Genomic DNA, 16,421 nt, shown 5'->3' with positions numbered 1-16,421 from the left:
ATGCTGGTTAAGTGTGCCTTTTTTTAAATTCTAAATAAATCACTGACAGTGTCACTGGCAAGGCACCATCACACATCCATGCTTCACGGTGGGAACCACACATGCAGAGATCATCCATCCGAGATCATCCGTGTGTCTCACAAAGACACAGCGTTTGGAACCAAAAATCTCAGATTTGGACTCATCAGACCAAAGGACAGATTTCCACCAGTCTGATGTCCATTGCTCGTGTTTCTTGGCACAAGCAAGTCTCTTCTTCTTATCGGTGTCCTTTTTAGTAGTGGTTTCTTTGCAGCAATTCGACCACGAAGTCCTGATTCACGCAGTCTCGTCTGAACAGTTGTTGAGATGTCTGTTACTAGAACTCTGTGTAAGCATTTTATTTGGGCTGCAATTTCTGAGGCTTGTAACCCTAATGAAATTATCCTCTGATCTACCTCTACGCAGACGACACCATTCTGTATACTTCTGGCCCTTCTTTGGACACTTAACTCCAGACGAGCTTCAATGCCATACAACTCTCCTTCCGTGGCCTCCAACTGCTCTTAAATGCAAGTAAAACTAAATGCATGCTCTTCAACCGATCGCTGCCCGCACTTGTCCGCACCTGCCTGCCCGTCTAGCATCACTACTCTGGATGGTTCTGAGTTAGAATATGTGGACAACTACAAATACCTAGGTGTCTGGTTAGACTGTAAACTCTCCTTTCAGACTCACATTAAGCATCTCCAATCCAAAATTAAATCTACAATCGGCTTCCTATTTCGCAACGAAGTATCCTTCACTCATGCTGCTAAACATACCCTCGTAAAACTGACTATCCTACCGATCCTTCGGCGATGTCATTTACAAAATAGCCTCCTACACTCTACTCGGCACTGTGATAGACTACATCCAATTTGCTATCTGTTTTGTCACCAAAGCCCCATATACTACCCACCACTGCGACCTGTATGCTCTCGTTGGCTGGCCCTCACTTCATATTTGTCGCCAAACCCACTGGCTCCAGGTCATCTATGTCTTTGCTTGGTAAAGAAACACCTTATCTCAGCTCACTGGCCACCATAGCAGCACCCACCCGAATCACGCGCTCCAGCAGGTATATTTCACTAGTCACCCAAAGCCCAATCCTACTTTGGCTGCCATTCCTTCAAGTTCTCTGCTGCCAATGACTGGAACGAATTAAAAAATCACTGAAGCTGGAGACTCATATCTCCCTCACCATCTTTAAGCATCAGCTGTCAGAGCAGCTTACAGATTATTGCACCTGTACATAGCCCATCTGTAAATAGCCCACCCAACTACCTCATCCCCATATTATTTATTGTTTTGCTCCTTTGTACCCCAGTATCTCTACTTGCACATTCATCTTCTGCTCATCTATCACTCCGGTGTTTAATTGCTAAATTGTAATTATTTCGCCACTAAGGCCTATTTATTGCCTTACCTCCCTAATCTTACTTCATTTGCACACACTGTATATAGACTTTTCTATTGTATTATTGACTGTACGTTTGTTTATTCCATGTGTAACTCTGTTGTTTGTGTCGCACTGCTTTGCTTTATCTTGGCCAGGTCACAGTTGTAAATGAGAACTTGTTCTCAACTGGCCTACCTGGTTAAATAAAGGTGAAATAATCAAATAAAATAAATAAAAAAATCCTCTGGGTCTTCCTTTCCTGTGGCGGTCCTCATGAGAGCCAGTTTCATCATAGCGCTTGATGGTTTTTGTGACTGCACTGGAAGAAACTTTCACAGTTCTTGAAATGTTCCGTATTGACTGATCTTCATGTCTTAAAGTAATGATGGACTGTCGTTTCTCTTTGCTTATTTGAGCTGTTCTTGCCATAATATGGACTTTTACCAAATAGGGCTATGTTCTGTATACCACCCCTACCTTGTCACAACACAACTGATTGGCTCAAAGGCATTAAGAAGGAAATAAATTCCACAAACTAACTTTTAACAAGGCACATCTGTTAGTTGAAATGCATTCCAGGTGACTACCTCATGAAGCTGGTTGAGAGAATGCCAAGATAGTGCAAAGCTGTCATCAAGGCAAAGGGTGGCTACTTTGAACAATATAAAATATATTTTGATTTGTTTCTGGTTACTACATGATTCCATATGTGTTATTTCATAGTTTTGATGTCTTCACTATTATTCTACAATCTAGAAAATAGTCAAAATAAAGAAAAACCCTGGAATGAGTAGGTGTCCAAACTTTTGACTGGTACTGAGCTGTGAAGGGAACGGCACCTCCATACCTTCAGGCTCTGATCAGGCCCTACACCCAAACAAGGGCACTGCGTTCATCCACCTCTGGCCTGCTGGCCCCCCTACCTCTGAGGAAGCACAGTTCCCGCTCAGCCCAGTCAAAACTGTTCGCTGCTCTGGCACCCCAATGGTGGAACAAGCTCCCTCACGACGCCAGGACAGCGGAGTCAATCACCACCTTCCGGAGACACCTGAAACCCCACCTCTTCAAGGAATACCTGGGATAGGATAAAGTAATCCTTCTAACCCCCCCCCTTAAAAGATTTAGATGCACTATTGTAAAGTGGTTGTTCCACTGGATATCATAAGGTGAATGCACCAATTTGTAAGTCGCTCTGGATAAGAGCGTCTGCTAAATGACTTAAATGTAATGTAAATGTACTGTATATATTGAAATACCAACTCCAGCATAGCCCGAAAATAATATTTTTGACTGGTACTATATTTTTGTAGCTTTTTTTTATTCTTGATAAGTGACAATTAGATAAATCCAACTCTCCCTCTTTCTTCTCCTCAATCTCCCCAGTGCTTCTGCTTCATGTACCAAGGCCAGAAGACACAGAATCAGATATGGACAAAGACGAACAGAAACAGAACTGGGATGGGAAAAAGGTGAAATGCACCCAGATCTGGTGATATACAATTGAAGTCGGAAGTTTACATACACCTTAGCCAAATACATTTAAACTCAGTTTTTCACAATTCCTGACATTTAATCCTATTAAGAATTCCCTGTCTTATGTCAGTTAGGATCACCACTTTATTTTAAGAATGCGAAATTTCAGAATAATAGAGAGAATTATTTATTTCAGCTTTTATTTCTTTCATCACATTCCCAGTGAGTCAGAAGTTTACATGCTACCAAATACTAATTGAGTGTATTGCCTTAAACAATTTAAACTTGGGTCAAACGTTTTGGGTAGCCTTCCACAAGCTTCCCACAATAAGTTGGGTGAATTTTTAGCCCATTCCTCCTGACAGAGCTGGTGTAACTGAGTGAGGTTTGTAGGCTTCCTTGCTCGCAGATGCTTTTCCAGTTCAGCCCACAACTTTTCTATAGGATTGAGGTCAGGGCTTTGTGATGGCCACTCCAATACCTTGACTTTGTTGTCCTTACGCCATTTTGCCACAACTTTGGAAGTATGCTTGGGGTCAGTGTCCATTTGGAAGACCCATTTACAACCAAACTTTAGCTTCCTGACTGATGTCTTGAGATGTTGCTTCAATATGTCCACATAATTTTCCTACCTCATGATACCATCTATTTTGTGAAGCGCACCAGTGCCTCCTGCAGCAAAGCACCCCCACAACATGATGATGCCACCCCCGTGCTTCACGGTTGGGATGGTGTTCTTCGGCTTGCAAGCCTCCCCCTTTTTCCTCCAAACATAATGATGGTCATTATGGCCAAACAGTTCTATTTTTGTTTCATCAGACCAGAGGACATTTCTCCAAAAAGTATGGTCTTTGTCCCCATGTGCAGTTGCAAACCGTGGTCTGGCTTTTTTATGGCGGTTTTGGAGCAGTGGCTTCTTCCTTGCTGAGCGGCTTTTCAGGTTATGTCGATATAGGACTCGTTTTACTGTGGATATAGATGCTTTTGTACCTGTTTCCTCCAGCATCTTCACAAGGTCCTTTGCTGTTCTGGGATTAATTTGCACTTTTTGCACCAAAGTACGTTCATCTCTAGGAGACAGAACATGTGTCCTTCCTGAGCGGTATGACGGCTGCGTGGTCCCATGTTGTTTATACTTGCGTACTATTATTTGTACAGATGAATGTGGTACCTTCAGGCATTTCGAAATTGCTCCCAAGGATGAACCGGTGGTCTAAAATGTATTTTTCCTGATTTTTCTTTGCTGATTTCTTTTGATTTTCCCATGATGTCAAGCAAAGAGGCACTGAGTTTGAAGGTAGGCCTTGAAATACATCCACAGGTACACCTCCAATTGACTCAAATTATATCAATTAGCCTATCAGAAGCTTCTAAAGCCATGACAGCATTTTCTGGAATTTCCCAGCTGTTTAAAGGCACAGTCAACTTAGTGCATGTAAACTTCTGACCCACTGGAATTTTGATAAAGTGAATTTTAGATTATTTCACTTGTCTTTAAATAATTTTGGGAAGCATTACTTGTGTCATGCACAAAGTAGATGTCCTTACCGACTTGCCAAAACTATAGTTTGTTAACAATACATTTGTGGAGTGGTTGAAAAATGAGTTTTAATGACTCCTACCTAAGTGTATGTATACTTCTGACTTCAACTGTATCTCCACTGTTTTGTTATACAGCCCTAACTGAGTTGTATTGTATTCTGAGTTGTAATTTTTATTTTTCACTTAGAATGCTTCATCAAGGTCCAAGGTCCCAGGAATCAAGTGAGTACTTCAGAGACCCACAGACTGTAACATTTAAAAAATCCTGACTTCATGTGAGCTTTGAATGGCTGATTACGAAAGCCTGCGACAGCTGACAGATTATGTGATGAGATGTGATGCTTAGTGTTCAGTTGATGTTTTTCCAACTGATATTTTGGAATAGTTTGAGATCTTTCAGAAATGTTGTGGACCCAGCCATTTCTGGCTGTGTATGATTTTATATTATTGTTATTTTTAGAATGTGAACAGAGTCCCTTGCAGGGATGTCAGCAGATACTGTCCTGATCTTATAAGAGGGAAAACAATTGGAGACAATTAGCCTTCCCTTGGGCTTGTATGCAATTAATTTTTTGCTTTTAAAATAACTAATTGACCGATGTTGGTTCCATTGTTTGAATTCCATTTCTTTTTTCTTTTTTTTCTTTTTTTTTCTGTGAGCTGAATGTGTAGTTTCTGTAGAGATTAATCAGATCAAGCCTGAAGTGTGCAATGTAGTAGGGAGTTGTAGTTTCCAACAGAAAAATATTCAACATAGTTTAGCTCAGAAAACGTGGTAATTAACTACAATGACCATAATCCATTGCGCGCCCGCCTAGTTGTCCGGTCTGTGTGGAGCACTGAGCTGTAATAAGAACGGTGTGGAGCAGACACAGACTGAGGGAAGACCGACTGCATGATTGAGAGGGATAAAAGCAGTTGCTTCACAAGGTATTGCTACCAGAAAATACACGTTTTAAGTGATTGATAGTTAGTATTCAGCAGTCATAAAAGTATGCCTTATTTACTTCAAAGAACTACTAAAACAAAACAAATATTTTATTAAAATAAAGTAATGTGAATAAATGATGGTTAATAAGTAATAAGCAGTAATGGGTAGTCACTACCATTTTAATAGTTTTTGAAAACTTTTTTTATTAATTTTTATTCTGTGTTACAGCATTCAGCCCACATAATGCATAGTGCATTTATTGTAAAAAAAAAATATATATATATATATATTATTTTTGAATATTCGAACTGAACCGACCTCAAAAAGCACTAATCGCTCAGCACAACATGATGCTCAACTTCCTATCCGGCTTGAAGGACCATGTACACTACCGTTCAAAATAAATTTCCGTAATTTTGAAAGAAAAGCTACTTTTTTTTTGTCCATTAATATAACATCAAATTGATCAGAAATACAGTGTAGACATTGTTAATGTTGTAAATGATTATTGTAACTGGAAACGGCTGATTTAAAAAAAAAATGGAATATCTACATAGGCGTACAGAGGCCCATTATCAGCAACCATCACTCCTGTGTTCCAATAGCACGTTGTGTTAGCTAATCCAAGTTTCTCATTTTAAAACGCTAATTGATCATTTGAAAACCATTTTGCAATTATGTTAGCACAACTGAAAACTGTTCTGATTAAAGAAGCAATAAAACTGGCTTTAAGACTAGTTGAGTATCTGGAGCATCAGCATTTGTAGGTTTGATGACAGGCTTAAAATAGCCAGAAACAAATAACTTTCTTATGCAACTCATCAGCCTATTCTTGTTCTGAGAAATTAAGACTATTCCATGCGAGAAATTGCCAAGAAACTGAAGATCTCATACAACGCTGTGTACTACTCCCTTCACAGAACAGCGCAAAGTGTCTCTAACCAAAATAGAAAGAGGAGTGGAAAGGCCCCGGTGCAAAAGGACAAGTACATTAGTGTTTAGTTTTCGAAACATACGCCTCAAGTCCTCAACTGGCAGCTTCATTAAATAGTACCCGTAAAACACCAGTCTCAATGTCAGCAGTGAAGAGGCGACTCCGGGATGCTGGCCTTCTAGGCAGAGTTGCAAAGAAAAAGCCATATCTCATACTGGCCAATGAAAATATTAAGATGGGCTAAAGAACACAGACACTGGACAGAGGAAGATTGGGAAAAAATGTTGTGGACAGACAAATCTAAGTTTGAGGTGTTTGGATCTACATTATTTTTTGCCACGTTTATTCTATTAGACACCTTAATACTTTTAAACTAAACACATTTTCCTTAAATTATCATTTTTATAGAGCACGAATGTTACTGTCCCCACTACAACAAAATAATACTTAGTGCCTTCAGAAAGTATTCACACCCCTTGACTTTTTCCACATTTTGTTGTTACAGCCTGAATTTTATGTAAAAGTGGAATTGTTTTTCTACATTTTACAAATTAATAAAAATTGAAAAGCTGAAATGTCTTGATTCAATAAGTATTCAATCCCTTTGTTATGGCAAACCTAAATAAGTTCAGGAGTAAAAATGTCCTTAACAAGTCACATAATAAGTTGCATGGACTCACTCTGTGTGCAATTATAGTGTTTAACATGATTTTTGAATGACTACCTCATCTCTGTTCCCCACACAAGTATCTGTAAGGTCACTCAGTCAAGCAGTGAATTTCAAACACATATTCAACCACAAAGACCAGGGAAGTTTTCCAATGCCTTGCAAAGAAGGGCACCTATTGGTAGATGGGTAAAAAAAAAGCTGACATTTAATATCCCTTTGAGCATGGTGAAGTTATTAATTACACCATGGATGGTGTATCAAAGATATAGGCATCCTTCCTCAGTCGCCAGAAAGGAAGGAAACCGCTCAGGGATTTCACCATGAGGCCAATGGTGACTTTAAAACGGTTACAGAGTTTAATAGCTGTGATAGGAGAAAACTGAGGATGGATCCACAACATTGTAGTTACTCCGCAATACTAATCTAATTGACAGGGTGAAAAGTAGGAAGTCTGTACAGGTTAAAAATATTCCAAAACATGCATCCTGTTTGCAACAAGGCATTAAAGTAATACTGCAAACTAAATTGTTAAAGCAATTCATTTTTGTCCTGAATACAAAGCCTTATGTTTGGTGAAAATACAACACATTACTGAATAACACACTCTATATTTTCAAGCATAGTGGTGTCTGCATCATGTTATGGGTATGCTTGTCATGTTATACTTTATACCAGGCAGTGTCAGAGGAAGGCCCTAAAAAAATTTCAAAGACTTCTGTCACCCTAGTCGTAATCACTGCCAACGGTGCTTCTACAAAGTATTGACTCAGGGGTGTGAATACTTATATAAATGAGACATTTCTGTATTTAATTTTCTATAAATTAACAACATTTTCAAAAAACATGTTTTCACTGTCATTATGGGGTATTGTGTGTAGATGGGTGAGAGAAAATCTATTTGAATTCAGTCTGTAACATAACAAAATGTGGAATAAGTCAAGGGGTATGAATACTTTCTGAAGGCACTGTAAATACATGTAATTGTGTCCTTTTATTTGAAATACTGTAGAATTCCATTCATTGCTATGGAAGGACTGCTTCTTCTGAGGAGTACCAATATGGCTGACCAGTGGAGTCAAAGCCTCTCATTGGCCAATACATAGCATCAGAAATCCAGGGTTGATAAACATCACTGATACTACATCAACTATCATTATGGGGATACCGATCAACTCTTTTTCTGTTTTCAGTATATTCCCGTCTCCGGATCAGGATCTGACCGCGACACTAATGCCATCAGCCCACGACACGGGCGGTGGCTCCCTGCCTGACCTGACCAACATCCAGTTCCCCCCTCCGCTGCCCACCCCCCCTGGACCCCGAAGACTCCACCCTCAGCGCCTCCAACAGCACGGGAAACCTGGCCCCCAGTCACTCACACAGTTTCAGTTCCACCAGCCAAGGTGACCTCTGTCCTCCACCTTCCAGAACAGTAGATATACAGAGTTTTGCCAACCGGGTTTGAAATTCAGATTTTTCATGTGTCAACAAAAGATGCATCAAAAGTGTGAGGAGAGGTTGACAATGTATGGTTCCAAAATGGCAAACAGTTTGCCAAAATGTATCTATGGTGCCAACGTATGGTGCCAAAATGTGTCTATCTATGACTCTATTGCTCTCGCTTTCTATGAAACTGTGGAATTCTAAAGGGGATGTTTGCTGTTTTGTGTCCCACCAGGACAGACCACCTCCCAGCAAGGTAGGCAGGACAACATGGTCAACCAGGACTCCCACCAGCACCACTCCCTACAGCTCTCCCCCACCCTGTCGCCACCGCTCACCCTCGCCCAGGTAGCACGTACCGTACTTTACCCTTCTAGCACTGTGATTGTTACATATTTCTAAAGAACCTTCCTTGTGTATTGACAATCATTGTAGTTGTATCCTCCCTATTTGAATGCACTTAAAGTTGCTCTGGATAAGAGCACCTGCCAAATGACTAAAAAGTAAGAGAATGGAGGATTGTAGTAGATGTTTCTATCACAGTTTGTAGACCTAATTCTCCCTTTTCCCCACTGACTAATTTCAAACCCCTATGTCCATCTGTCTCAGGCGGAGACCATAGATGCCATGACTCTGGAAGCGCAGTTGTCCCAGTATGCGTTCTTCAGCCAGTCCTCCTCTCAGCAACAGCAGCAGCAACAGCAGCAGACCACTCAAGGACTGACCAGGCTGGTCCAGCTCCCATCCCCTCTGAACACCTCCTCCATCCAGACACAGAACTCCATGGATATGAACTCGGTAAGCTTACCTAATCAAACCCTTCCCTCTTCAAACTTTTCCCTATCCTACACTATGTCCGTAGGACAATATAGTACTCAAACCCACTTAGTGTTCCTACACTATGGAACACAATAAAAAAAAATCCTCTTCAACTATCTTTGGTTTGATCTTGAGGTCAGAGGAACTAGCCTACTTCTTAAAGTCGTTTTTTTTTCTGCTGCAGGAGTATTCGGTAGAGAAAGGCTCTGGAATTTAAGTGTCAAACATTTCCTTAGCATCGCCCCAACCGTGCTGAACTTAGAGATTTTAGTGCCCATGTGTAGGCAGATGGTTCATTGAATAGTATTACAATAGGAATGCATCAGTTTCTGTTGCAAGTGTGTTCATATACTGTATACTACCTCTTAGCAGAGTGCAGTTTTCTATCGTGACAAGTTATTCTATTTTTATGTAAACTTGATGTGTCTGAAGCTATTGCTAACCCTTTTATTTTATGGCTGTAGTAGAGGCTTCAGCTATATAGCATCACTTATTTCTTAATTCACAGCACAATTTACTGAGCAACCCATACATGGGTCTTTCTATAAGTTAGGGTACCAGTGAGGATTTCCAACACTGGACAACTTGTTACAGCTGTTGATAAGTCATTGATAATAATCTGCCAATTTTTCATGTCATTTTCATGTCATTACATTAAGATATAAGGGGGATCATAGCTATATTCAGTACAATTCACAAGTTTATTTAAAACCTATGTTTATCCATTTATCATGGTTGGTGTCTTGACGGATTTGTCCAAAATCGTGAGATAAAACATGACTTTATGGCAGTTTAAGTTATCGTTATCTATATTAAGCATTACAGTTAAAATAGATATTGAACTTAAACCCTGTAAGAATCCTGGATCTAGTTGTCGGTCAGTTTTTTGTATAGAGATCTCAGAAATGCAGTGTAACTACCTAACATTTAGTCTCCTTATGTTATGGGGTGAAAACAGTTTTCATGGGCACACAAATCCAAAATAATAAATGCGATTGAAAAATCATCTGTGGTTTTCTGCTTGATTTACAGCAGGGTCTTGTTAGATTTCACAGAGAAAGAATCAGGGCCTCGAATTGGACACAGAGTATACGCTATTCCTATTAAATATTCTGGATATAATGACAACAAATTACATAGCCTAGTGGGCGTCTTTACATGATCTGGCAATGAAATAACGTAAATACATTTTGTTTTCCATGTTACACCTGCAATTTTGAACAATACAAGGGGCTTGAAAAAGCCTACTTGAATTTGGAGCTCAGAAATGCAAGTACTGGAATAGGCCTACCTTGAAAATCAGACATTTCCACAATTTGGCCTTGAGAAGTCCTTGTAATGATTGTAGCCAAATGATAAGTTCTCCTACTCCTTTATAATTATCTGCGAATTCATTTTTGACCAGTTTTTGTGAGAGATGTGGCCACTTTCATTTGTTTCCCGCTGCTTCAATTGAAGGGTCTTGCTACTCTGTTGCGATAAAACCATGTCCGGTTATTATGAGGACGACAATATCTGTTGGCTTCAACTTGGCTTTCCATACAAATCCTAACATTAAAAAAAATGAACCTGTTTTTTGGGTACTCTCTCATTATAAAAACAGTTATGGTGAGATTAATGTTACCGCTATTCATGGATTTATTTTGTGTGCCTGCGCCGGCCACATAATGTAGGCTAAAGGAAAATCAATGTTAGGCCCTATATGTTCAATTAGTAAATGATCATCAACGAGGTTGTGCTCTATGTGCGTCGTGGAAGTAATCTTTCAGAGAACGCATAGAGCCCCGAGTTGTTTATCCCTATTATACCATGGCTATAATTTAACACATTTGCCCGCAAGAAATGTGTTCATTTGCTGGTAGAAATGTGTTCAACATCCACCTAAGTAGCTAGCAAGTTTACTAGTGAACTACATTAGTTGCTATGGTAACCAAACAAACGGACTCGCTAGTTTAGTTAACCAAACTATTTGTCCTAGCTTGCTATTATGAGAATCGAATTCAACAATGCCAATAATGTTTTCCATTTTACTTTTGCTTTCAAAAGCAGCTCAAACATAGAACATGTAAGAATGAACTAGCCATTGAATTCTACCGTGCAAATGTGTTAAATTATAGCCATGGTATGAAACGGATAATCAACTCCGGGCTCTATGCGTTCTCTGGAAAACAATGCAATTCCGTTGAATACACCTTCCACGTCGTTCACTATTTACCATAGAAAGCAGAGCCCCTCGTTGATTATCCCTTACATAATGAACACTCTAGAATGCCCTTCAAGCCAGTCAGAAACGATTATTCAACAACGTCATGGTATAATTAAGCAATAATGCACGACGGGCTGTGGCCAATATACCACTGCTAAGGGCTGTTCTTGTACACACAACACGAGGCTATTGCTATTATAAACTAGTTACTAACATAATTAGAACAGTGAAAATACATGTTTTGTCATACCCATGTTATACAAAACATTCAGCCAATCAGTATTCAGGGCTGGAACCACCCAGTTCATAATATAAATTATACGATTGTATAACGTTGAGGTCCTTGACAATTACATTTAAGTGCTTGGAAAAAGTCCCTGAATTTGACTTGCCAATGTCTGTATGAACCCTGCTTAAATTATGTATAGTCATAGGCCTGTTGTTGTATAGATGGAGTAATGGATTAATTATTCCTCGAAGTATGTGGAACTGCATGAAAATCCTTTTTATTTTTGTTTCAATCTAGAGGCGAAAGAAACGCACATCTATTTAGGCGAGGTGCTGGCTAGCGGAGTGGAACACTTGGAAAAGAAAAGGAGAGCCGTACACTCTAGGAGCTCAGATCCAATAATTTAATCACCAACGTTTCGACAGACAAGCTGTCTTCATCAGGGTATAATGACAAACGCTGCGGATCACTAGTTTATAAAGTGTCAAAGAACACTGTAACCATGGCCTGATATCATTGGTTAATTCTCAGATAGAAGAACATACAAAAACATGAATGGATAGCATATTTTTGTTTCAAACCATTTTAAAATGTTTATCCCCATGTCACACATTGACCCCATTTTATTTATAGAAAGACCCACATACTGTACACCTCAGTAGTGAACCGAGAGATAAAATATGAGTGTCTGTCAATACTGACGTGATTCATCACCTCACATTGGGTGATCATGTGTCAACTCAGCTTCTGTTTGAGTAAACATATACAGTCAACTAACCTTCTATTTGCGCGAACATGGAATTTGACCATTGTACTGGTGATGTGCTGGATCCTGTGGAAGTGGATTGCAGTGCTCTTGTCTTGAGCAGAAGATAAACAGAGAGGAGAGAGCTACTACTGTAAATGCCAGTTGATTACTCGGTTATCTTGTTGAAGAATGACCCCAAATGGCTAGCTAGTGAGTCAGCTATTTGCACAGTACACACCCTAAAGGAGGAACAAACCCTTACATAACATCACTTTTGATCATTGAAGCCACCGAGTGTGAGGGATTCCATTAAAACATTCGATTGTTAGCCTAATTCTGGTCTCTTCATGCAGTTAGGTTAAATCAAGGCCGTGATGATGTTACAAGTCAACTAATACAGGGCATCTTTAGCAAAACTTTAGCAAAGACATGAGCCCCATCCTCTGTGTGTATGTGTCCTCATAGACAAGCTGGGACACACACAGCATACCTTCTCAGAAGGGACAGTCAGTCTAACTAAAATGTCCTGTATTAGGGCTCTTTCCCCCAACAGTACCGCAGTAGGGCTGGGTCTTCAGCCAATCAGTCTCCAACCTCTCCAGTCTCCAATCAAGGCTTCTCACCTGGAGGCTCGCCTCAAGTAAGGGCGTGTGACCAAAACCTACTGACTGTATACACTGTTCCTCTCTCGTAGTTCTGTTTTCGTCGCCAGCTGGGCCCCTTGGCTGCCCCTACTGGCTGCTCTTGTGTCATCAACCCCCTGCCACCCCCATCGTGGTGTCTCACAGTGTCACTGACCCCGTTCCCTCTGCTGCTTCTCTGTGTCTGCATCCTAAGTGGCCTTGTAGCATAGTCGCTAAATTGATACACTTTAGTTAGTTAGGTGAGTAAGGAAAATGTACTTAGTCGTTAACACTTAGCCACCTGAGCCGCCTTTTATCCTTACTAGTTTTGAATCACTTGTTTATTGTGAAAAATCAAGAAGGAGCAGTGTCCCTCTACAAGGGCCTGTAGGCTAGATGTACATTGTAAGTTCAATGTAAATGTATAATAATGGCCTAAACTTAACAACATTGAACGACTAAGTCATCTCTTGTTAGGGGAAATCTTTCATTGAGTAGTTACTAGCTACATTTGTTGTATTTGTTCATTCGTTTGTGCCTCTGTTGGCTTTGCCCATCGATTCTTTCTCTCATCTAGATGGCTAAACCTACAGTGTTGTGGGCTATATGCAGTGCAGCTGACAGTCCATGTGCTATTATCATGTTCTTTCCTGCTGTTCTTTTGGCAGGGCACAGATAATGTGGTTCTGAACTTAAAGGGGCATGGCGACGGCTGCCTTACTGAGTCTGCCTGTGAAAATGCTCCTATTATTTATACATTAATGCGAATGATGAAAGAGGGTACTCTTTTCGTGTTTAATAAGGATATGCAATTAAAAGTTGGAAGAGCATTACTGGATGATTGAATGTTTTGTCAATTCTAGCTTTACTCAGAAAAGGGATTTCCATATGATTTCATATCATTGTATTTATTTATTTAAAGTTAATCAGAATTCTCAGTACAAGGCTTACATGGTAACCACAACCCTTTGAAAAACTCCCTACAACATTATTGGTTGTGGGTTGATGGCATTTATTAAGTGCTTTCAAGTAGGTCCTAGTATTCAGTGCATGTTGACATATTGGATGGTTGGGCACTTACATTAACATCAGAAAAACAAGAGGCAAATGCAATTGATTTGTAGTCATCTTGAAAGATGAAATGGGCATAGATCTGAAGCGGTTACTATGATGACTTAATCAACTAATGGATGAGATTGAGGTTGAATGCACAGTGAATTAATTGATGGGTTTGTGAAACATGAATCCTGCTGTGCTTGTACTATATCACTTAACCTACTGTAGCCCAGTCTAGATTATGGTTTGTTTGCAGGATTGCAGATGTGTGCAGTGTTTTCTTTGTTGCCTGGAGCTCAATGGAAAGCAAAACCCAATCGTTTGATATGAATGTCTTATGAATTGCGAAATCATTAATTTACAGAGTTGTGGTGTGATTCAAATGCTCTCTGTGTCTGCTCTTCTTCTCCCGTATTTTATACTTGTGGATTAATATCCTGGTGTTGTTTTTAACAAAAAGAGGGGATATGCTTGTGTTCTAGCACAACTCCATATTGGGCAGTGTATTTGCAGACTTCTATGACCAGCAACTCGCATCCAGACAGACCAGTGCTCTCTCCCAACAGGTAAGTTAAGTATAACAGTCTACCTCAGGACTAATTATGCAAGCTAATATTAGATACTTTTTTTATATGGCAATAGTTTCTAATATGTTTGCCTCACAACACAACAGGTCTCCAGTTTTTTCTTTAAACTGGATGTTTATATTAGATAAGACACTTTTGATGTGATGGGCTATCTATTGATCCATTCTGACAATATTTGGGATCAAAACGCAATAGAATAATATGCCTCCAGTTTTTTTTCTCCATTGTACTACATCTTTATATTGACCATTTTGTGTACAGAAATGAACCCTTGTTGTTGAGTGTTGGCTAACATGGTATGTTGATGTGCTATTTGCTCTGTTCCTCAAACAGCTGGAGCAGTTCAACATGATCGACAACAATAGTCTGTACGGCCAGGGCTCAACCCTCAACTACTCCCAAGCAGCCATGATGGGTTTGACGGGAAGCCACGGCAACCTGCAAGACTCCCAGCAGCTGGGCTACAGTAGCCATGGCAACATCCCCAACATCATTCTCACAGGTACTATTCTGACTCACCAGGTGGCTCACTCAAGCCTCAGTAAGGCTAGGCAGTGGAATAGACTTCAGTCAATGTAAACATTCTCTCCATACAAGGCTCTAACTCTTATGTCTACAGGTCCAAGGCACGCCTAGCTGTTCCATAACCTGTCTGAATGTTTATGTGGACTGATGTTGTCAGTGTATCTACCTAGGAAGAAAAAGTACTTAACAGGGCGAGCTCTATCTAAGTCGGCCAGCCCAACCCATTTGTTCTTGTGGGGACAAATATAAAAAGGCACGCCTAAACAAAAAATTATCAAACAAATGATCTCGCTGGGCTACTCAATCCATGGCAACTCTCTTCTCACTGATCACCTGCCGATCACTTGCACATATTTGTGTGCCAAAGAGCTGTACTTTCAGGTCATTTGTTGGATTTTTTTCTGGGGCAAATAAGGTGGTGGGTTGAGTATGGGGCATGTCAGGGGGCGCGTGGTATGCCCATCGACCCGGCTGAATAAAAAATAAATAGTAATAATTCAGACCCCCATCTTTGTGGTGTAGAGAAATGTTTGCATTTTTAAGCAAATTTCCTGCAATTCAAAAAATTCCTCCATTGAGCTGAGACCCATTTGTGCAGTTCTAAAGCAAATTTCCTGCTCTTCTACGGATTTTGCCATGGCTAATGCTGTGTTATTTTGCTCAAACATAATAGCAAAATCTAGACTGCTAAATTCATTGTTTTTGGAATTTTTAATTCTACCTTTCATTTTGGTGATTGTTAGTTCTCAAAGATTGTTCTTTAAAAAAAATATATAGTTTCATTATCTTTTCTTCATACTTTATACTGTGCGTTCGGAAAGTATTCAGACCCCTTGACATTTTCCACATTTTGTTACCTTACAGCCTTATTCTAAAATTGATTAAATTGTTTTCTCCCGTCAATCTGCACACAATAGCCCATTTTTATTAAAAATAAAAACCGGAAAAATCACATTTTACACAAGTTCTCAGGCCCTTTACACAGTACTTTGTTGAGCGATTACAGCATCGAGTCTGCAGAAATATTTTGGTACCCTTCCGCAGATCTGTGCCGCGACACAATCCTTTCTTGGAGCTCTATGGATAATTTCTCCGACCTCATGGCGTGGTTTTTGCTCTGACGTGCACTGTCAACTGTGGGACCTTATTTCGACAGGTGTGCGCCTTTCCAAATCATGTCCAATAATTGAATATACCACAGGCGGACTCCAATCA

At 40.0% G+C, this 16,421-nt stretch overlaps 1 protein-coding gene across 1 annotated transcript in view; it reads left to right on the top strand.

The window, feature by feature from the left end:
* Nucleotides 1-16,421, top strand: part of LOC106568953 (CREB-regulated transcription coactivator 1-like) — a 48,093-nt gene that overhangs the window by 15,831 nt on the left and 15,841 nt on the right. Inside the window, 8 exon segments of the mRNA XM_045693921.1 lie at nt 2,804-2,889; nt 4,623-4,657; nt 8,161-8,278; nt 8,280-8,415; nt 8,670-8,761; nt 9,023-9,211; nt 14,577-14,660; nt 15,015-15,183. Of these exon segments, the coding sequence (XP_045549877.1) occupies nt 2,804-2,889; nt 4,623-4,657; nt 8,161-8,278; nt 8,280-8,415; nt 8,670-8,761; nt 9,023-9,211; nt 14,577-14,660; nt 15,015-15,183 (909 nt within the window).

The sequence above is a fragment of the Salmo salar genome, chromosome ssa14, assembly GCF_905237065.1.
Source record: "Salmo salar chromosome ssa14, Ssal_v3.1, whole genome shotgun sequence".
NCBI lineage: Eukaryota > Metazoa > Chordata > Actinopteri > Salmoniformes > Salmonidae > Salmo > Salmo salar.
The sequence above is the reverse complement of the archived record's forward strand: the minus strand, read 5'-3'. Positions and strand labels throughout refer to the sequence as shown.